The 22,595-nt window shown below is 30.9% G+C and overlaps 2 protein-coding genes across 12 annotated transcripts; both read left to right on the forward strand.

The window, feature by feature from the left end:
- The first annotated feature begins 5,399 nt into the window (after positions 1-5,399).
- Positions 5,400-10,956, forward strand: LOC146922605 (sulfate transporter 1.3-like). The gene is made up of 14 exons (XM_085715449.1): positions 5,400-5,457; positions 6,049-6,399; positions 6,512-6,560; positions 6,657-6,864; positions 7,143-7,317; positions 7,431-7,496; positions 7,587-7,700; positions 8,053-8,169; positions 8,260-8,386; positions 8,466-8,752; positions 8,861-9,051; positions 9,734-9,819; positions 9,911-9,987; positions 10,425-10,956. The coding sequence occupies exons 2-14, from the start codon at positions 6,073-6,075 to the stop codon at positions 10,566-10,568; spliced, it is 1,968 nt and encodes a 655-aa protein (XP_085571575.1). The 5' UTR covers positions 5,400-5,457; positions 6,049-6,072; the 3' UTR covers positions 10,569-10,956.
- Positions 10,957-18,421: 7,465 nt separating this feature from the next.
- Positions 18,422-22,595, forward strand: LOC146922606 (uncharacterized). Of its 11 annotated transcripts, none has more exons than XM_085715453.1 (6): positions 18,422-19,268; positions 20,307-20,514; positions 21,002-21,376; positions 21,490-21,505; positions 21,647-21,814; positions 22,073-22,595. In XM_085715453.1, the coding sequence occupies exons 3-6, from the start codon at positions 21,300-21,302 to the stop codon at positions 22,118-22,120; spliced, it is 309 nt and encodes a 102-aa protein (XP_085571579.1). In that variant the 5' UTR covers positions 18,422-19,268; positions 20,307-20,514; positions 21,002-21,299; the 3' UTR covers positions 22,121-22,595. The 11 variants fall into 11 exon arrangements, 6 of the variants coding, with proteins under 6 accessions (XP_085571579.1, XP_085571577.1, XP_085571581.1 ...); XM_085715455.1 differs by lacking the exon at positions 20,307-20,514 and having other exon boundaries at positions 18,430-19,268; positions 21,002-21,196; positions 21,312-21,376; XM_085715452.1 differs by lacking the exon at positions 20,307-20,514 and having other exon boundaries at positions 18,434-19,268; positions 22,073-22,120; positions 22,332-22,595.

Genomic DNA, 22,595 nt, shown 5'->3' on the forward strand with positions numbered 1-22,595 from the left:
TTTCCTTAAAAATATTACTAATGAAATAACTATTAGATATTCTTTCTTCTTCAAAAAAAAAAAAAAAAACTATTAGATATTCCCTTTGACGTTAAAGAGTTTCGTTAATTGATGAGGTGTCTATTGATTTAGGCTGATAAGATGAATGATGGACCAAATTGAAAGTAAACAAAATTTATTATATTTTGATTTGAAAGTAAACAAAATTAATTATATTTTGATTAATGATAAAAAAAAACCAATTTTTTTTTTTAAAAATGAATATTTATCATCGTCATCTCTATCTTCAGCTTTAAAACAAAAAAAAAAAAATCAATTTATGTATCAAATTTATTTCAGACTTTCAAACTACTTGCCTCAATACTTCTTTATACTCTTCATTTTGTTCTTTATCCTTGTTTCTTTCCGTCTTTAATTTCTCTCCCCACACCAATAAACTAATTTGGTGTACCTCTAAGAAAGATTGAAGAATAATTTCTGGGTATTTTTTTCCCTACAGGATTATGATGATGATAGGATTAATTAGTTTTAATTTCGCAGCATTATGATCTCATTTAATTTAAACAAGCATGCAAATCTGGTTTTTTTAATGATGTTTTGGGCTTTTTTTGGCATTGAGGTAAAAAGATTGAGATGAATTGATGAAGGGATATGAAGATTGAGATAAATGTATCAAGATAAAGATGAAGATGTTGTTTTTTGGGTTTAAAGATGAAGACAGAGATGATATATATATATATATATATATATATAGGGATTTGCTAGAACACACCCACTAGTATATATATATTGATTTTTTTTTAATTAATAAAAAATAATTATTATATTTACTTTTAATTTGGTCCCTATGTCAAATCATTCATCTTGTCAATGTCAGTTCAACTTAATTCTTACTTAATCGGTTAACATAAGTTTTTAACGTTAATGACTAACCTGATAACAATAACACGGTGCACAACAATAGACTATTTTGTATTTCAATAAAAACTTATTATTTTTTTTTGTGGTAAAAAAACTTATTATTTTTAGTTGTTTTAACATGTGCAATATTGCATATCTTAGACAAACTCATAAATAAATAAATACTCTCTCAGTTCCTAAATACAGTTTGCAAGTGGGCACAATATACACGTCAATACACAATTTTGACCATTAGTATCTTTAATATCTATATTAAAAAATTTAAATTTAATATTTTGTAAAATATTAATTGAGATAAGTCGAACAACATCTTCCAAACTAACATTTGTAATGATATTTAAGAAAAACATATGTATTGATATATTAGTTATAAATATATGGTCAAAGTAAATTACGTGAATAATGCATATCATAAAATTGCAATATATATTTTTTTTGGTAGTGTAATTGCAATATATATATATATATATATATATTTTTGGTGGTGTCTTGGGTTCAAACCTCGGATATGTCACATATATTATGAATTGTCATGCCAAGAGCTAAGCTCACGGCTACGATTGTAATATTATATATATTTATATTTATACTATGTATAAAGAAAACTACCCCTTTCAACACTTTTGGGTTGGACTTTTCTTTCCAAAAATACCCTTAATTTTAAATTTTAAATACAAATAAAACATGTAACAAATAAATACAAATAACACATATAACAAATAAATAAGAATAAATTTAATTTAAGGAGAAAACTTACATACAGTTTCGTACTTACTGTTAGCCAATTATAAAATAACACATGGATTACTAATTGATGTCACTAATCGTTCCCGTTAACCCTCTTTTACCTCTGTTAACCAGAGATCAAACTCACAAAAAACTAGCACAAAACAAAAACTCATATTACTTTTTTATCAACCGCTTTTATGTTGTACATCTGTGTTGTTTCACTTAATACAACCGACAATGATTGCCAAGTATTTTCATATCTCTTCCACAAAAAACAATATTTCCATATTATTTTATTCTTTTATTTTATTAGTATTAGTTACTCTTCCTTAGCCTTTGATCAATTGTAATAAACGTGAGCAAAAAATAATGGTAAAAATAAGACTTTAAATCCTCTAAAAAAAAATTAGTAACAAACGTGAGAAAAAAATAATGTTAAAGATTGGACTATAAATCCTCTAAAAAAAAGATTAGTAACAAACGTGAGCAAAAAATATTGTTAAAGATTGGACTTTAAATCCTCTAAAAAAAAGATTAGTAACAAACATGACCAAAAAAAATGTTAAAGATTGGACTTTAAATCCTCTAAAAAAATGATTAGTAACAAACGTGAGCAAAATATAATTTTAAAGATTGGACTTTAAATCCTCTAAAAAAATATTAGTAACAAACGTGAGCAAAAAAATAATGTTAAAGATTGGACTTTAAATACTCTAAAAAAAGATTAGTAACAAACGTGAACAAAAAGTAATGTTAATAATTGGACTTTAAATCCTCTGAAAAAAAGATTAGTTACAAACGTGAGCAAAATATAATGTTAAAGATTGAACTTTAAATCCTCTAAAATAAAGATTAGTAACAAACGTGAGCAAAAAATAATGTTAAAAGTTGAACTTTAATTACTCTAAAAAAAAGATTAGTTACAAACATGAGGAAAAAATAATGTTAAAGATTGGACTTTAAATCCTTTAAAAAAAGATTAGGACTCAGAATATTTTACAAAAAGATTTGTTAGCACTATATTAAATATTACTAAGTAGGGTTCTCATAGTTCATAGTTCGTTCTCGCATTGTTTAGTTTTTCTCAACCTCTCTCAGCCCTCTGCATCAGAATTCAGAATTAACCTGTAAGTTTTTTTTTTCTTTTTCTTTCATGTTACAACTAATCAAAGTCGGTTAATTTTATGGATTATTTGACTTTGCTGGTTTATAAGTGATTATGATTCAAATTCTTTACGATTAATTTTAAGGATTATTTGACTTTGCTGATTTATAATTGCTTATACAAACTATGATTGCGCTAACATTTAAAAATTATGAACGGTATTTTTGATAAATTATCGTGTCCGTCTTTCCGCTCGTTTAACATAAGAGAAAGTAAATATGAGTATGAATTTTACGAAAAATTTCCACTTTTTTAGTGGTCAATGCAATGTCACACATTGCCTTATTTTTCTGGGCAACCAAGCACAAGCTGGCAAAAATATGGTTAACACAATTCAGATTCATCGAACCAGGACACAATATTGGTTTTTCTTTAATTTAGTGTCACTCATCAATCCTATTAATTCCTTTGAAATGTTTCACAATATTAAAATTTCTTCAAAGACTCACGACAACCATCGAACGTGGAGAATTGAAAACGAAGCTAAAACTGTTACATGGTATTCTGTTACATGTGCATATAGTACAACAATGCGTATCTTTCTTTTTTTCCTCTTTGATGTGTTGTTTATTGATTTTTTTTAATTATTCTAATGTTTTAATTTGTTGAAATGATGAAAGGTTTAGATTATTGGAATCTTGCACTATCAATGGTTTGCATGAGAAGCATAGGAAAAAGAGAGGTGAGTTTTGAGTCTATAGTTAGGTTTTGACTTTATTCTTTCAAAATTGAATCATTTTTTAATTGACATTTAGTGGTTCTTGGTTGTTTGGAAAAGTTCAGATTTGGGTTGTCTTGTTTTGTTTAAAAAAAAGTGCAATTTGTGTTTGTTGTGTAGTGCTCTTATAAAGTGTGAAACTAAAAAGCAAATGCTGTGGCACCACGTTAACGATAATCTTTGATACTATATTTTAATTGGTATTATTTTTATATATTGATATATGTTGATGCATGTTTGGATTAACGGTGGGATGATCAGAATCAAGGTGAACCACCGCGATTTTGATGATAGTTATACTTTGTAGCTTCAACAAAATCACGCGGTCGCCGTGATTTTGAGAACCAAGTGTCAATCTAAACGTACTCCAACCATGTGTTTGTGGGACCCAGACACTGATATGTCAACATCGATAGTTATTTGACAAAATGACATAATTGAATGTAATGACATGTATTTGTGTCGTGTTGCGTCATGTCGAACACTGATACGTATCAGACACCGGACACATCTTCGATCAGAAGTGTCGATGCTACTGGGAATTGGGTTGAGGGATTACTCTAACCGTGAGTTAAGAGTTCTCCAATTGTGAATTTTAGTAGCTCAAATGTGTAGCTTCTTCCCCACCATGATTTTAATGTTTTCCAAACACATTAAGTATGATTGTCTTATTGAGGATTGTTGTTGATGGGTCAATTGGGATTGTTGTTTTTGTTTTATTTCTAGGTCGAGTTTGTTCATTCTTAGGACATTATTAAGGTTTAACTGAAACAAGTTGGCTTAGTGGCACCTTACTAGGTTTGTTTAGGGTGAATATGTAGATGGTACTCTTAAGTGAGTGGTCCCTGGTTCATTCCTTGTGAAAAACAAATCCTTCTAAGGAAAGGGTGTTCCCAAGTGGACCTGAATCGAATATTGCCAAAAACAAATCAATTTAGAGAGAGATTTTTTTATAGGAAAATGTTAATTAGTCGGTGGTTATGTTAGTTTTCAGAGTCCAAACCCTGGTCATGACTATCTCCCGAAGGAGGAAACTTGTAGATTGTATTCATAACATAGAAGAACCACATTTTTAACAATTCAATTCATTTTTAATCTTTTAACGCGATTCACATACTTAATGTAGAAGCTGGATTATTATGTCTAAAAATCAACATAAACAGATGTGACACTTACATTAGACCTGTTTTTGATTGATGTACTGGTGTTTCAACTGTTGAAACAGTTAACTTGGTAAAACTGTTTTGGAAAACTTGTTATCAATGTCCTTAAAATGCAATGTTAATGTTTGTGTATCTTTGGAATTACTTATTCTGTATGTACGATATAAAGAAAATTGGTGTTAACTAAGTTAATCAAATATCCTTCAAGTTTTTCTACTGATTAAATTAACCTCCAAATTTGGAATGAGAATCCAAGACAAAGTGTTAGTGGAATTGTTAGGTATGATTAACCAAGTCTAATTTCCTTCTGTTTTGACTTTTTGGACTACTTGGTTATTGATTAAGCACAACAATTTCAATTTGGCTTATGATTTAATAATTTATTATAATAATGATAACAGTTAATAGTTGAAGTAACCTTTGCTCATTCTCACACTATATATATCCTCTCAGTCCTAACCATTCTTCATATCAAGTAAATAGTTGGAGTGCTACAAGAGAACCTTAATTTGTGAGTCTTCATAAGTTGTTAGTCATGGTTAAACATTAACCTGCTATTACTTATTTAAAATTTCTAACTATTCATGACAGTGACATGTGTGGTATTTGAGTTCACAGCTTATTTTTCTACATTATTCTTTCAGCTTAGCACCAACTTTTGACTTGTGTTATATAAACCAAAGTAGCTTCTCAACAAGTCTTGAAAGTTTTGACCACTGTTAGTTACACTCTTCTGTGAACTTCCTATCCCTTTCATTCAGGTTGGTTTAATGTTTCTGAATTATTGCTCAGTTAGTAGTATCTCTTTAATCACTAATCTACTTCTCAAATCAATATATAAAGGTGTTTATGTACCTCATTTTGTTCTTCAACATCACATAACTACAATCCATGCATTTTAAAATTGATTCTTGAGGTATGTATGTATGAATGGACTTGGAGGAAAAGAAAAATGATTATAAAACTTTCATTTGAAAATTCAACAAGTTAAATAATACTTTCTATAGTCTTAAATACAAGCAAATCCATGTACCTTTTTTCTTATATTTAAGGCCGAAGCGAGTATGTAGCATGGTATGCTTAACTTAGTTAACTGTGAAACTCTACGATCATAGAAATGTATAGGAGCCAGTTCTGAATGCAATATAAACCAAGTTCTTCTTGTGAATCCATAAGGTGTCATCTCAGAGGTAAGAATTTGACCTTGTAAACTCAATGGACGAAACTGAAATCCCTTCGGAGACAATTGTAAAATGACCGTTAGTGCCGCTTTAATTAACAATAATAATACTGCTGTTAAACTATTTTGATTTTAGTAGCTAATTGATATTAGTTTTGTACGTAAATTACAGTGAAAGGCGTTGTTGACATCCTCAATGAGTCGTCCAGCTGATGAAAACGTTGAAACAAAAGAGATGGATAGCAGAAGTTTGTCTTCTTCACAAGGCCAGGAACCATACACGCACAAGGTAGGAATTCCTCCAAAACAAAACCTCTTCAAGGAATTCCAATACACTGTAAAAGAAACATTCTTCTCGGATGATCCTCTAAGGCCTTTCAAAGATCAGACGAAGTCCCGTAAGTTAATTCTGGGAATTGAAGCCATATTCCCGATACTTAGTTGGGGAAGAACTTATACCCTCCAAAAGTTTAGAGGGGACCTTATTGCCGGTTTAACTATTGCTAGTCTCTGCATTCCTCAGGTAAATTTACTTTAAATTGTTTATTTTGAGCTTTTAAAAATCAACGAGATTTTATTTTTAATTGATTGCTTTCGCCGTTTTTTATGATTTGATATATTTGGTCTGTAAACAGGACATTGGATACTCGAAGCTTGCAAATTTGGCTCCACAGTATGGACTATGTACGACTCTTGTTTCTCATCACAAGTTCATGTTTTCTGTGTTTTTCTTTGGATGTTGAATTGAGATTTGGTTGTGTTTTGTTTTACTCTTTACAGATTCAAGCTTTGTTCCACCACTGATTTATGCCGTCATGGGTAGTTCCCGCGACATTGCGATTGGGCCAGTGGCCGTGGTTTCTCTCTTGTTGGGGACTTTACTACAGAATGAGATTGATCCCATTACACATCCAACAGAATATAGAAGACTTGCTTTTACTGCCACGTTCTTCGCTGGGATTACACAGGCAACTCTTGGTGTTTTTAGGTATGACTCCTTGATTTTAGGCGAGTTTATTTTTGAATTTTTCTAGCAATATTGTTCTACGAATCACTAACATAGACACGGACACCGAACACAACACTCTTAATAAGTTAAGAAAATGAAAGTGATTAAATGTAACCACTAGTGTCGGTATTAGGCACCTGACGTGCCTTTAATCAGAATTGTTATTGCTGCATAGCTAGTGTTAATGTAATGCCCTATACATGTGCTACCAAACTCTTATGCTAACGACATACCATTTGGGTGGATATTTCAACCAGGTTAGGATTTTTGATTGATTTCCTATCACACGCTGCAATAGTCGGTTTTATGGGGGGAGCTGCCATCACAATAGCTCTTCAACAGCTTAAGGGTTTCCTTGGGATTCAAAAGTTCACAAAGAAAACTGATATAATATCTGTGATGAATTCAGTATTCTCATCAGCCCATCATGGAGTACGCTTTCTTTCTCTATACCTGCACACGAAAATAAATAACGAGATTCTAAGATATATGTATGTGCATGTCTGTGCAAATACTAAAGCTGATTAATATCTAACATTTTGCAGTGGAATTGGCAAACTATATTAATTGGATCTACCTTTCTTGCTTTTCTTCTGTTTGCCAAGTATATTGTAAGCACTTATTCATTTTCCTAAACATTTCTTTGACAATTTGTTAGGATTGTTAATTATTTTCTAATTATGTTATATGTTGTCGATCAGGGAAAGAAGGGCCAGAAATTCTTCTGGGTTCCAGCAATTGCTCCATTGATATCTGTTGTACTCTCCACCTTGTTCATATACTTAACCCGTGCAGACAAGCATGGTGTTGCGGTTGTAAGTATATAATTGTATATATAATCCTTCTCTCATCGTGAACATAGAAGATTATAAATGTATTCGATATTTGTAAAAGTACTATACCTGTTTGAATTATCTTATTTGAGGTTATCTACTGGCATAAGCAACTGTGAGACTGTTTGAGAGAGCTTACGAAAACAATTTATGACATATTCAGAAACTTCTTTTAGCTTATTTCCACAAGGGTTCCAAGATATCTCATGAAAATAACTTCGAACATATCTTTTCTTTTAGTTTGAATTTATAAACACTTACATGATAAACGCTTAATTAAGCTGTTTATTGAAATTTGAAAGTAGTAAATGTTTTTGTCTATTGACGTGTGTAGGTAAAACACATCGAGAAAGGGATAAATCCATCCTCTGTGAAGGAAATTTATTTTACTGGGGATTACCTTGCGAAAGGCGTTAGAATCGGCATTGTGGCTGGCATGATAGCTTTGACTGTAAGAAAACTGAGACTATTATCTTCATTCAAAGAGTATTTTACCGTTTTCTTGAGTTCTCATTATAACATGTTACATTTTGATTATCAGGAAGCCATAGCAATTGGAAGAACATTTGCTTCAATGAAGGACTATCAACTCGATGGAAACAAAGAAATGGTGGCATTAGGAGCTATGAATGTTGTTGGTTCAATGACTTCCTGCTATGTAGCAACTGGTAAGATTGAGAAATTCGTTTAAGCGTGTTATAAACTAATCGTTTTATATTTGCTGATATACTGTCTTGCTATTATCAGGTTCCTTCTCTCGGTCAGCAGTAAATTTCATGGCTGGCTGCGAAACTGCGGTCTCTAATATTGTCATGTCTGTTGTTGTGTTCTTAACTCTGCAATTCATCACACCGCTTTTCAAATACACTCCAAATGCAATTCTGGCCTCAATCATCATTTGTGCTGTCATCAACCTTGTTGACTACAAGGCAGCAATTTTGATATGGAAAATTGATAAATTTGACTTTGTTGCTTGCATGGGAGCATTTTTCGGGGTCGTTTTTGCTTCAGTTGAGATAGGACTTTTGATTGCTGTAAGTACCAAGACTCGGTTATCTTATTATGCTATAAAATAATTTTAATTTTAGTTTCTGATTGATTACTAGTATTGATTTTGTTATTATTGTTGCATGTTGTGGTAGGTTTCTATATCCTTTGCAAAGATCCTATTGCAAGTCACAAGACCCCGAACGGCTATTCTAGGGAAGATCCCTAGGACAACTGTTTATAGAAACATCCAGCAATATCCAGAAGCCACAAGGGTTCCCGGTGTATTGATTATAAGAGTTGATTCTGCAATATATTTTTCTAACTCCAATTATGTTAAAGAAAGGTAATAAAGTTTTCCCTTACTGTTTGTAATTTTTTTTGATTGAATTGAAAGGAAATAATACAATCTGTATACTGGTCTAGGAAGCTGTATATCTTTTTTCGCAATCATATTAATAACTATGCCGTAAGGACAGAAGTTGTATATGGTTCCGAAAATGTTAGGAGTCACCTAGTTATGCATGAGGATAACATCCAATAATCCGAAATATCTTATAATCAGTGTAGTGAGCCTCACATTAGACAGTGATGCGACGTGAATAGTGGTTAGGTTCAAACACAATTCCAATATAGTCTATCTTAAATTTATTGTGCCAGTCATTATCGAGTCATCTAGGTCGCACTCCTAATGTCTAGTTCTAGACATGAAATAGGTGTTTTGAGAGTTTCACATTGGATAGTTGTATAGTCTGAATAGTGATTAATAGTTCAGCGAAACATTAACCTAACGAGTTTGGTCATATGGTTTAATAATAGTTAAAAGATGCATGCCATTTCGAATTAAATCTGATGGTAAGAAGTGAAGGTTAGTCTAAAAACGAAAGAAACATGTTCAAAGACAAAAAATTGCAGGATGAACCAAACGATGGTTAGGATATCTAATCGAGTTACACATATATTATAAAATGATAATTTTTCCTTTCTTTTCGGCAATAATTAAACCTATTTCTGATGCCTAATTGCAGGATATTAAGATGGCTGATGGATGAAGAAGAACGAGTGAATAGAGACTACCAAACACGAATCCAATTTTTGATAGTTGAGATGTCACGTGAGTGTCTATATTTTTGCTTCATCCACAACTCAACTTGGCCATAATTATGAATATGCTTAACCTCAAATGTGTGTTTAATTTGTTGCAGCCGTTACTGACATTGATACCAGTGGCATCCATGCCCTGGAAGAGTTATTTAGAAGTCTTCAAAAGAGAGAAGTTCAGGTAACAAAAGATAAATAAGGAAATTATTTTCATATAATCCATGTTTTTGAATATGCTTGTTATGAAAATAAGTTGAAAACAACATCTTAATGCATGTTTTGATTCGCGGTGAGCTTGGCAGAATCACAGTGGCTTGGCCCACCGTGATTTCGTCCAACCCGTCTTAATGCATGTTTTGATTCACGGTTAGTTTGGCCGTATCTTAGTGGCTTGGCTCATTGTGATTTTGTCCAACCCACCGTCACCGTGTTTCCAAACATGCACTTATAGACACATTAATGTCATAAATTGTTTTCATATGATCTCGCAAATAATGTCACAATTGCTTATATCATTATTAATAGATAAATTAATTCAATTCAAATTCAAAATGCCCTATATATATTTTATGTCAATTATATATATCTTAACTAAAAAGGTACCTCTTTCTTGAGCAGCTTGTTCTGGCAAATCCTGGTCCACTAGTGATAGACAAACTCCACACATCCAACTTTGCAAACTTTCTTGGTGAAGACAAGATCTTCCTAACTGTTGCAGAGGCTGTTGCGTACTGTTCTCCAAAGCTAGCTGAAGACCCTTGAATGAAATAGTATGGAAAATTTTGATTTTACCATTCTTAGTATATAGGAAAATGTCATAAAGAAATGAAGTAAGGTTAGTGAGAAGAGACCTATGTGGCTTTCAGCTGGGTTAGCTATGAGGTTGTTACAAAGTGGCCTTTTTTGTTGGGTCAGTGCTATGTTAGCAACACATACACTTTTTGTCACACTCTCTTATATTAATTGAAATTTATGTGTGCCGCATAATTTCATTAACCGCTTGAATTTCTTTTATTAGATCAGAGTGTGTTAAGAAGTGTATGTTAGAGATTCCTTAAAAAAAAAAAGTGTATGTTAGAGATTGTGGTACAAACACTTATCCTTAATATTTTTATATAGGAAAATAAAACATATTAAAGAATTTTGTTCATTGTTTCACTCTATCTGAGGATTAACTCCAATCCTTTGTTTTCACCAACCAATAATGGGTGAAAATGAGTCAAACTTCGTACTTTGTAGGGTGAGGGATATTTTGGATTATACAATCCAAATATCTTATGTTCATGAATTTTGTGTGGTCCACATTGTACCAAAATTTTTTATAGTCCACGACGCACATAAATCTCCATAAATAAGTGTGTTTGGTTCATTTGTTATAAAATGCAACAAAAAACTCTGTAAAATCCTCTGAACGATATGAACACCAAGAGGTTGCTATGAGCTAGATCTTGTTGCCTTGGCAACGTAAACATGTCAGTTGGCAAGGCAACATGATCTAACTCAAAACAATCCTCTTGAAACACCATGTATTTTCATCATTATGTTGCAGATCTGATTCCAAAGAGGTTCTTATGAACTTGATCCAGTTGACATGCCGAACCAAATTTGTCAGTTTGCAGGCCAGCTGGATCAAGTACAAAAACACCTCTTCGAACATCTTCCTAAAAGATTCATCACTTATTGTGTTGTTTTAGGCTGTTTAATTTTTTTTGTACCTTTTTAAAAAAAATTCCTATGTCATTCGCCATGAAAATCTACCAAAAATCAAACTTAAACACAATTTGGTGCTATTCAAATTGTATAATCGAAAATATTAAGAAGTGTATGTTAAAGATTCCTAAAAAAAAATTTATGTTATTGAGTTATGTTATTGAGCATCTATGAAGCTCAGATACTTCAAAATTGAAACGTACCGGTATCTAATACGTATCAGATACGAATACTCTGCATATACTCGCAGATTACAATATATATTTGAAATTTGAAATGTAAGATTGTTTTTGTTATTTATTTATTTATTTATTTATTTATTTGTGTTCTTTTTTAACAACTAGTAATTTGCTAATATTTGTCATTATAAAATAAATCATTTATTTTAAGGACAAAACTTAGGTTAATTTTTCTTACATGCTTTTCGTATGGTTCTTCACATGATTAAAATTCATTTTTTCTGGTTATAACAAACTTTAAAAAAAATTGAGGATTTGAGAAACCATAGATAGTTGTAAGTATTTTATGTGATGTACCACGCGGATAACATTTAAGAAAATGCACTAAGTTTTTTCCTTATGTTAACTCTAACAAAAATCTTAGGTGAATTTTCTTAGGTGCTTTTCATATGATATAAACTATTTTTCTTACATGCTTTTTGTATGGTTCTTCACATGATTAAAATTCATTTTTTCTGGTTATAACAAACTTTAAAAAAAATTGAGGATTTGAGAAACCATAGATAGTTGTAAGTATTTTATGTGATGTGCCACGCGGATAACATTTAAGAAAATGCACTAAGTTTTTTCCTTATGTTAACTCTAACAAAAATCTTAGGTGAATTTTCTTAGGTGATTTTCATATGATATAAACTATTCATGAAAAGTGTTTTTTTTAGGTAAGAATCATATGAAAAACACATAAAGAAATTCACATGAGTTTTTTACTTATTTAAAACTATTTATTTGTTTCTAAATCTTCTCATTCATTAAATTTTATTTTAAATTATATTTCATTTAGCATAGATTTTCTCAAATTTGAAAGATAATTCATTCATTTTTTAAATGATAAATTGATCGAGAAAATTTTAGATGACTACTAGATTAAATTATTATTTTAATTTATTTTATATATTTATAAGAAAATAATTCTATTTTACTACATGTTCTCTTTGTTTTTATTATAAACACGTACTCTTGATAATTTTTCAACTTAGATAACTAGAACTTATTTATTTTATATTTTAAGTAGGTTTTGTTTTTTTGTTAAAAACTCAGTAGCCGGCGCAATGAAAGGTAAAAGTTCATGTAACTTATAGATGTATTCTTTGCTCAAATTTTTTAGATAGAATGGAAAGAAAAGTTCATGAAATGTTGCAAGGTTAATTTTTTTTTTTTTTATTAGTCTTGGATGATGTATGGAAAAGAAACTAGGAATTCGAACGTGAGTTTAGATAGGCAAACGTGAGTCTGCTAAAAAAGACATATGTTTGGGTAACTATTTTTCAAATTGATTCAGGCCTCAAAATCAATTTATACAAAAGTGCGTTGACGATGAGAATTGATTCATTTTGATTTGTTATTTTAATAAAAGCTGCTCTCAGTTTTCCATGTCTATCCTTACTTCCTTTTCCTTTTCTGATAGTGAGTTTGCAAATTAGTTTTTCACAGTGCCGTTTCAAATTTTTTTTAGTGAGTTTCTACCCCCATTTTATTTTATGGTGAGTTTCGAAACCCATTATATATTTTCATTGTGGATTTCTTCACGTTTTTATGGACTTTTTTTTTATTATATTTTGCTAGCGAAAAGACGGATACTCACTTGTCCATCTTTCCGCTCTTTTTATTGCGGTAACGTTTGAAAATTATAAAAAGTGATTTTTTAAGAAATTTTGATTTTGATTTAAACAAAAACAAAATGCTTGTTACTTTCAAGTCAACAAATCAAACTAATCATTATTATATATTTCAATGACACCAACAATATAACAACAAAATATAATTTAAATTTTTTTTTAATGACACCAACAACAATCTTTATTATAGAAAAAAGTTATTTAAGGTTATAATTGTATGTATAAATATATTCATCTAGTTTGTTACATTTTTTAAATGATAAAGGAAAAAACTATATATATATATATATATATATATATATATATATATATATATATATATATATATATATATTCATATCGTGTTTATTATTTTTTTTTAATATTGAAATTTATTCTTATATATTTGTTACATGTGTTATTTGTATAAACATGTATTTATTACTTTCCGCTCTTTTTATTGCGCTAACGTCATAAATAGTATTGTTTTGTCTCTGTGAAGTTGGCTAAGATGCATTTATCTAATCTGGGTAGTTCATTATGCAAATCTTCCACAAATTTTGAGTTGAATATGTCTTTTCTATAATACTTCTGTAGACAGCCATATACCTCCTTTGCCAAATTACTCAGACAAAATATTCCACTGTTTTGATGAAGCTTTAAGTTTTAGTTCAAGAAGTTTTCTAATGATTTGATGTGAAACTTTAGAATTGGTGATGGAGTCTGTAGTTTGTGGTACACTATCTCAAAACTTACGCCTATGGTCAAACGTTCAGCCATCTGCCAAACGTGATTGTCTTCTATAGTAAACTGTAGGCACTCATTATGAATGCGAGAGCCTGAATGTCCCTCCAGCCGCAGATAATTGTTAGTATTCTAAGCATTGTCTGAATGAAATTAGAATGGTGTTAGATATGTGTTTTTATGTGAACATCTTCAAAGATGGTCATCATTTTTGGAATGAAATCATGAAATTTAAGAGGGTCGATTATGTGATCTGCGTCATTGAAAGTCATTGTCATGTACTTGCCTTCAAATGGTTCAATGATAAATATAAATAAATATTATGTTAACATAAATAAATTCTCTCTCTCTCTCTCAAAATATAAAATCGTAAAAATATAAGTAATTACATCTATTTGACTAAAATATAAGCTTATTGTTTACTGTTTATTTTCCAAACAAACCTCTGAATAAAACCACTATGTTTTGAAATTGGACTAGTCAAAATTAAATACACAAGTGTGTGTCTATATATATATATATATATATATATATATATATATATATATATATATATATATACACATACATACTAGTATTTGAACCCGTGCAATGCACGGGGAACAATCTCTTCGATATATTTATTATTTTTGCTATTGTTACTACACAAACTTACAATATGACATAGTAATAATAACATATTTATCGTCGATGTGTTAAAATCACAAATATTGTGCAACCAAACTTTCAGATATATCCATTACAAAATGACACTCAAATGAAAAGAGGTAGCAACATAAATTAAAGAGAAATGATATTTGTACAATCATTTAGTGACAACCTTTTGACAACTTTCTATCTCATACTCACATCATCATCTTATTCTCTCGCTTCTTTTTTCTCTATCTATTGTTTTTAACCAATAAGAAGAGAGAAAAAGAAAGTTGTCATACAAGTTGTACAAATATCACTCCTCTAAATGAAAAGAAATAATAATAATAATATTTATACTTACAATATAAATAGAAAAAAAAACCAAATACATTCTCTCAAAAAAAAAAAAAAAAACAAATACATAAAGCCCCCCAGATTTGAGAAATATACAACTTTGAAATTAATCTAATACCTATAGCCTCATGTTGAACTTAAATCAAATACATACTAGTCCTTGCACCCGTGCTGTTGCACGGGTCATACAAATTGCATATGTGTAAATCCTAAAAGCAAATTTTAATAGTAAGTATCAAACCTTGAAAGTACATCTTAGTGATCACATCTCTCTCTGTTGTTATGGATAAAATATGAAAATAAAACTGTATTAGTTTAAGAAAATAATGTGTTCTCTATGTATAATCTTATATGCTATATGTGTGGGATATATGAACTTCTTTTTGAGAAAACATATCAACCAATTTACGGACCTTCCTTAAAAAAAAACCAATTTATGGACCGAAAATGTATACCCAAACACAAAAAACAAGGAAAGGAAAGTAAAAGGAGAACCACATCACCTTAACAAAGCAGAAAAGCATAAATGATCATGGTGGTAGAGTTGGGCAATCATGCATATATAAGATAAGTTGGGGCAAGATTTTATTGAAAAAATTAAAACGTTCATTTTTAGAGTTTCCAATCTAATGAATGGAACTTTTTTTGGATATCATAATCATTTTAATCTTCTTATCATGTTAGGACTGACTTTTCCTAAATTTTCTGACAATTTGATTAGTGTATACGTTTTTTTTATTTATTTTATGTGGACATATGAATTTAATTATTTAATAATTGTAGCATACATATTTTTCTTTGAGGTATATAGTACTAACTGTCAAGTAAGTCTTTGTTTTCTCCTTTCATTTTGTGTGACATGCAGAATGGGAAGTTCCTTTTTTTTTCAATAGTGGAGGAAACTATTCAATTTGATAATTAATTAATTCTTTAATTCTTCAAAGATAATTGGAAAGTCAAGTTGTTAATTAATAGTGTAAATTTTTTTTAGATGTACAAATTCAAAGATATATAAATATATAGAAGATAGATGTGTAACTTGGATCATATCCTTTAACCTTCTCTATATATTGTTTTTAGAGGCATTATTCTTTATTCATCTCAATTTTATCTATCTTTATCTTAATTACACATACACAATGTTTATCTCTATCATTATACTTGGAGTAATATGTTTATTATTATTTTTATACGAAAAAATGGTAGACACTTGTCTTTACCTTTATAAAAAAACAGTATTATTTATAAATATACGCCTTATTTATATTATCAATTTGTATTAATTAATAGCCAAAAAATAAAGAGAAAAAAAGAGAAGAAAAACTATAACACCAAATTGAAGAGGAATCATCCAATAGTTTCATGGAGAAAGTCGATAAACAAGCATTTTTAATAAGCTTCTTCCTCACCATCAATGATGCAACAAAATAAAAAATAGAAGCATCATTTATCCTAATTCACAAAAAAAATCAAAAATCCACATACACATTAAGGAATCAATCTAAGAGTAACTTGACTCCCTATCAATTATCATATCATAGAAACCAGTTAATAATCAAGAGATAAGAGAAAAATTGTACCTACACTAATGAATAAATCGTCATATAATTAATACCAAGAAATATTGAAAAATGCATTCAAATCCAAATCCAAATCCAACACCAAAACTCACTGGTTTCTAGCTTTCATCTTTTGCAGTAAATCAAGACTACTACCACGACATAGTATTATTAGAATTGTGAATATTGTTATTTCCTTTCATATTTGAAGCTCTATGTCTCCTCATGTAGCCACCTAAAGCTTGTCCTATTGCAAACTCCAATCCACAAATATGACACTCTTGTTTTATACTTTGATAATCAAAAGATGAAGAGTAAAAGTGAGTGGAAAAACAACAATACAAAATTGAAGATAAACTATCCAATTGTTACTTGAAAGTGATGATGAACAAAACCCAAAATATGATGCACAAAATCACATATTTATACACAATATTTTCAATGTAGAAACTAAAAATATTGAGATCATATTAGTGGTTGTATATATAATGAGTGAGTGTATGGTCATAATTAAAAAATGAGTTACGGAATAAAAAAAAAAAAACAGTTCAAAGGTTGTGATAGAAATGAATCCATCCATCCATAATCCATAATAAACATGTAAAGAATGTGTGAAGGAGGTATAACGTAAAATGAAACAAAAAGCATAACGTCAAATTAAAAGTTAATTGTGCATTGTATTACTTGACCTTGTGTATTCTTTTTAATTGTTGATATCAACTGCTGTATTAATTCATTGTTGGTTTGTTCATGATATGCTATTCATTCATTTCAATCATAATGCATTAGTGGAAGCGATATTATAACACTAAAACAGCTACTGGTCAAGTGGTTAAAGTGCTTGGATGGAGGCTATGGGTTGCGAGTTCAACTCCCTGCAGAGACTTTTTTCAGAAAGATTTTTTAAACTCTCAAAAAAGGCAGGATTAGGTTTAGGTTTAGGGTTTCATAATGAGCATGCATTGTGAACCTTAGTATTATATATTAAGATAGCCGCGTGTTTGAGAAATATTTCATGAAAATTTTTTCAAATTCTAATAATTATCTTTAAAAAATAGAAAACCCTAAATTTCTATTAAACCTAAATAACTACTTATTTGCAGAAGTGAGTTATCACTAGGGGTGTCCGCGGTTCGGTTTGGATCGGTTTTGAGTTAAAAAATCAACCGATCCAAAATAAAAATTATGTGCGATTCGGTTCGGTTTGGATGATTATGTTAAAAAAATCCGAACCGATCCAAATATATGCGGTTTAATTTGGATCGGTTTTTGGATATTCAAAGTGCAACATGTAATTTTTTTATTAATATTAATATGACTCATACACCGTAAAATAATAGGTTTGATACAAAATATGACACAAATTTATTAAAAAAGTTAACATTACACAATGAAAATGATTGATTATATTTGAAATAGATGAAGTAGTAATAATATAGATTAAATTAATGCAATATATAAGATTAAATATCAATAAGAAATATATTAATGCAATATATAATACTAATAAAATAATAAATAAGTATAAAAATTTACTTTTGCGGTTCGGTTTGGTTTGGTTCGGTTTTGAAAAGGCAATCCAAAATCTGATCCGATCATAACGGTTTTTCCAAAACAACATCCAAACACATCCAAAAATATTCGGTTTTTTGCGGTTTTCGGTTTTTTTGGATCGGTTTGCGGTTTTATTTTGGATCGGTTTGGATTTGAACACCCCTAGTTATCATGTCAATGCTCCATGAACCTATGAAATGAAGCATGTTGCACTATCACTTCTAGTTCCTGCAATTACAATTACAATCAACTTTTTAATTGCTAAAAAAAATCAATTACACTCATATACCATCTTTGAATTTTTGTGATGAACTTTCGGTTTTTTTTTTTACAATCAACTTTCGGTTTTTTTTTTTTTTTTTTTTTTGCATTTCTGTGTTCTCCTTCTCCGATTTCGTTTTGTATTGAATGTTAGAGGATTGATTTTTTCTTCCTTTCCTTTTTGATTGATTTCGGTTGTTTGATTCCGGTTGGAGATTTTTAGATTTTGTTTGATGTTGCATGATTCCGTTTTTAGATGTTGTTTTGTTGAGCTTATGAGATGTTTGTTGGTTTGTTTTGTTGTTTGCATGTTTTATTTCATGTTGCTGGGTTTTTTTTGGGACATTTATTCATACATGCATGTGGATTGTGGTAAGTTGCTGTGGAGATATATGTTGTCAATGTTTTTGATTTTAGCTGGGTTTTGGTCTTTCTGAATAATTGTTGCACATGCTACAACAAGTTATTTTACACAGAATTCTCCCTATGATACTGTCAATTTGTTTGTTTTGTCATTTGATGTTTCAATAATTCATGATGTAGAACCGTTTGCGTGTGAAACACAATTATGCTAGAAGGTCTGAAATGTGAAGATGTGAATCCAATTGTGAAGTTGAACAAATATGGTAAAAGATGATGAGTGTCTGTAATCTGAACAGTTTTAGTGGTAATGTGGTTGTCAAGCCCTGAGCGTCTACACCGACAAGTTCGTTAACATGTTGCACGATTCAGATCTCATGAGCGCGGAACTCTATCTTCTGGATATTGAAGGCTGGCGAGCGAAAATGCTGCTCAATCCGAACAGTTTTGTAGGTAATCTGATTATGCGCTGATAATTGACTTCTACTGTTTGCTGAATTGGGTTTCTTCTGTATATATCTTATGGATGAAATTAGCTTAACTTCATGTATGATTGTTTTGAGAAGGAAGAAAAGGGTAACTAAATTATAAAGGAAACATACTTTACCATTTTGGGTGGGAATGCGACTAGATAAGGGCACATAAATATGTGGTTGAATAAGTGTGTTGAAGATCACTCATACAAAGTTGTAGTAATAATTTCATAGGATGAGGCATGGAGGTGACTGGAATGCAATGATTAATCATTCTTTTAGGTCCATGTTTCAATTTTGGTGAATGAATGTACTTTGTTCCAAATCTATTATAAACTAATTTATGTTTTGTTATTCTAAATATTAAGGAGAATGTATTTTGGCCATTATCCAACAACAATCTATATTTGAATATTTCATCTATATTGAACTTTACCTACTATGATAAATAACTCTTCCAATCCTACTAAAACTGTCAACAAAAAAAACAACAAATGTTTATTGCATAATCTCAAATTCAACTTAAACTATATGTCCTCCATTTATTTTCTCTGTGACAGTGATGGTTTTATATATAATAGACATACTCTTTATAGAAAAATCTGTGACACCTATACATGAAAAAATCTAAAATTGCCGAAAACTCTAAGGTACTGCTGATAACAAAGATTTAGGGTTGATATTGTGAGTTCAATTGATCAAATAATTAGAGTGTAGTATCTAATGTACCAAGCTACTATGCGGGTGATATGGAAAGCGCATAATAACCATCTTCTCAATAATGTCTTGAAACGGGTTGATGAGTTAGTCGAAGAGATTCAAGTTCTTTCTTGGGGATGGGTGTTGGGTAGGTTGGATACCTCGGCGTGTATGTTTTATGAGTGGGTGTGGTGTCCAGAGGAGTGCTTGCGGAGGTAAGGATGGGATGGCTGGTAGCAGTAGCAGAAGGGGTGTTTTACTGTGGTGGGGTGTGGTTCTGTGTTGCTGATGTGTGTAGTGTTTTTGGCGTCTGCGATAGGCTTTCTGGCATGTGTTTCCTTGCTGTTTGTTGCTGTTTTAGAAGTTTGCAGCAGTTGCTGCTGTGTTTCTCTCCTCCCTGGCACGACTGCATATTGGTTCCTTGGTGTGTCCCCTTTTGGTTTGGTTTTTTGGCTGTTCCGGCGTGGCTATGAAACTGAAATTTGATGAAGTTAATTGAATTTAAGCGTCATAACTGTTGTCTCTAGGTTGGTGTTTCTTTTTTGGGGATAAGCCGTCTTTGCCTTTACCAGTTTTTCAGTGTTTTTTGGCGGATGTTACGCCTATATGCGGCATCTTTGTATCTTTTTCACCGCCTCTTTGCGTCTTGCTAGAGTTCCAGTTTTAATAATATTTAGCATTACCACATTATTCTTTGCACATTTTATACACATCAATTCCACTATCCCTCCTATTTTGTTTATGAACTATTAAAATTTAATAAGTAGTTTCTAAACTATTTTTAATTCATCACTCCTTGAATTGTCTTTTTTTCTCCAATTTTTACATGATATGGCACTAAGGGTTTGACCTTTAGAAATAGATTCATGTAAGAGGCATGTCAACTAAAATTTGCATCAAAAGAATTGCAATGAGAACATTTTCCTGTTCTCCATTTTTGTTGTCACTATTAACATTGCAATGTTTCCTGTTTCTTTGTTTCCAATGTCTGATTCTACCTTTCTGGTTTGGCAGCATAATTCCAAAGTTGAACCAGTAATTGAGAATGGGAACACTTATCCAGAGACAAAAACTATTTCCTCTGAAAATGGAAGTCAAGTTGAAATACAGGATAAAGATGTTGTTGTGGAAGGCTTTGGTTCAGTTGGAGTCTATGATCAATGGATTGCACGTCCAATATCTGGTCAACATCTAAAAGCCCGATATGAGGTTTTGGCTCTCGCAAAACATGATAATTATAAAATCAATTCTGCAAGATTTAATTATTGATGCCTTTAATCCTCCCTAAGCCAAGTGTGTTTATTTGTTCGGCATGGAGCTGCAGCTATGCAAGATAAATTGTACATATATGGTGGAAATCACAATGGCCGTTATCTTAGTGATCTTCATGTAAGCATATGTTAAATATATCTGTTGCATGAGGCTATGAGTTTTGGCTGAAGTAATAGTTGTGCCTAAACAATCAAGGGATCTTAATAGTATTTATTTTTGGCTGTTTCCAGGACTGACACTACTGAGGTAATAGCTTTGTCCCATACTCCAAAAAAAAAAAAAAGCTTTGTCCCATAAACTTTCGGCACTTTGCTTTCTTTTTTCTATTTTTTTTTTGTTTAAAAAAATTGGCTGAAATGTTTACTTTTTTTAAATAAAAAACTCTAGGTTGCTACCCCTTTTAAGTCGCATGGAGATTTGCTTGATACTAGATTCTTACCAGATAATTCTTCAGCACCTTCCACACAGCATGCTCCATTTGGTCGAAATTCAATGCTGCGCTTCAATGAGCGGACTTCTATGGCACCTGTGATGTGGCATATGCAAGTAGACAAGGTAGTTAGAGCCTTCCTCTTCATAACAATTTTTGTACTTTTTGAAGTAGACAAGGTAGTTAGAGCCTTCCTCTTCATAACAATTTTTGTACTTCTTGAAAGAAAAGAACATTGTCATAAAAACTTACTTTTACAGCAACGATATCGGCGAGACCGATTTTCTTAAAAATGAATTTATGATAGTATTATTAGTCTTTACCATGTTAGGGGTTTGATTTTTTCGTTTTGTTTTGTTGTTCGGTGATTTTCTGTTTCACAAGATATCTTAGAAACTAGAAAGAGAAGGAGGATCTCTATATTCAGCTAGGTTGATAACTGATCTAAAAGCATGTTTCAATCTTTTGACCAAACACACAATGAATGAACTCATTCTATGATGTTGTACTTTGTTTGAAGAGAAATTTATGTTGGATCCAAGACAGTTCAAGATTTTAAACTAAACAATCAAATACTTCTTGAAGTCTCGATCATAATTTTTTGTTTATTCTCTGGATCCTTTTTGTTCTATATGTTACTAGGTGGACATGACATGAGAACCAAATTGTTCGAAAGCATGTGGTAGTTCTTGGAGATGAATCAAGGTTGAAGCCAAAAAAGCGGATGGAAAATGACTCCAATGGCATAAAGCAAAAACCGTACAATCACTATTTGATTTGCATCTATACATATATTTTGTTAGAGGGGCATTTGAAAATTTTCATCACGATTACTCTTAATATTTTTTACGAGCAGATGCAAATGGTTATGTTTTGTAATTTTCAATCATTTTGTTTTGAGGGAAA

This window comes from Medicago sativa, chromosome 5 (genome assembly GCF_051527215.1).
Source record: "Medicago sativa cultivar Bolivia chromosome 5, Bolivia_mono, whole genome shotgun sequence".
NCBI lineage: Eukaryota > Viridiplantae > Streptophyta > Magnoliopsida > Fabales > Fabaceae > Medicago > Medicago sativa.

Excerpts from the sequence above, each read along its gene's own strand:
- LOC146922605 (XM_085715449.1), top strand. The coding sequence starts at position 6,073 with ATGAGTCGTCCAGCTGATGAAAACGTTGAAACAAAAGAGATGGATAGC. Across the intron at positions 8,387-8,465 it reads TTCCTGCTATGTAGCAACTG|GTTCCTTCTCTCGGTCAGCA; the intron begins GTAAGATTGAGA and ends TGCTATTATCAG. Across the intron at positions 9,988-10,424 it reads TTCAAAAGAGAGAAGTTCAG|CTTGTTCTGGCAAATCCTGG; the intron begins GTAACAAAAGAT and ends TTTCTTGAGCAG.
- LOC146922606 (XM_085715453.1), top strand. The coding sequence starts at position 21,300 with ATGGAGCTGCAGCTATGCAAGATAAATTGTACATATATGGTGGAAATC. Across the intron at positions 21,815-22,072 it reads GGCATATGCAAGTAGACAAG|GATATCTTAGAAACTAGAAA; the intron begins GTAGTTAGAGCC and ends TCTGTTTCACAA.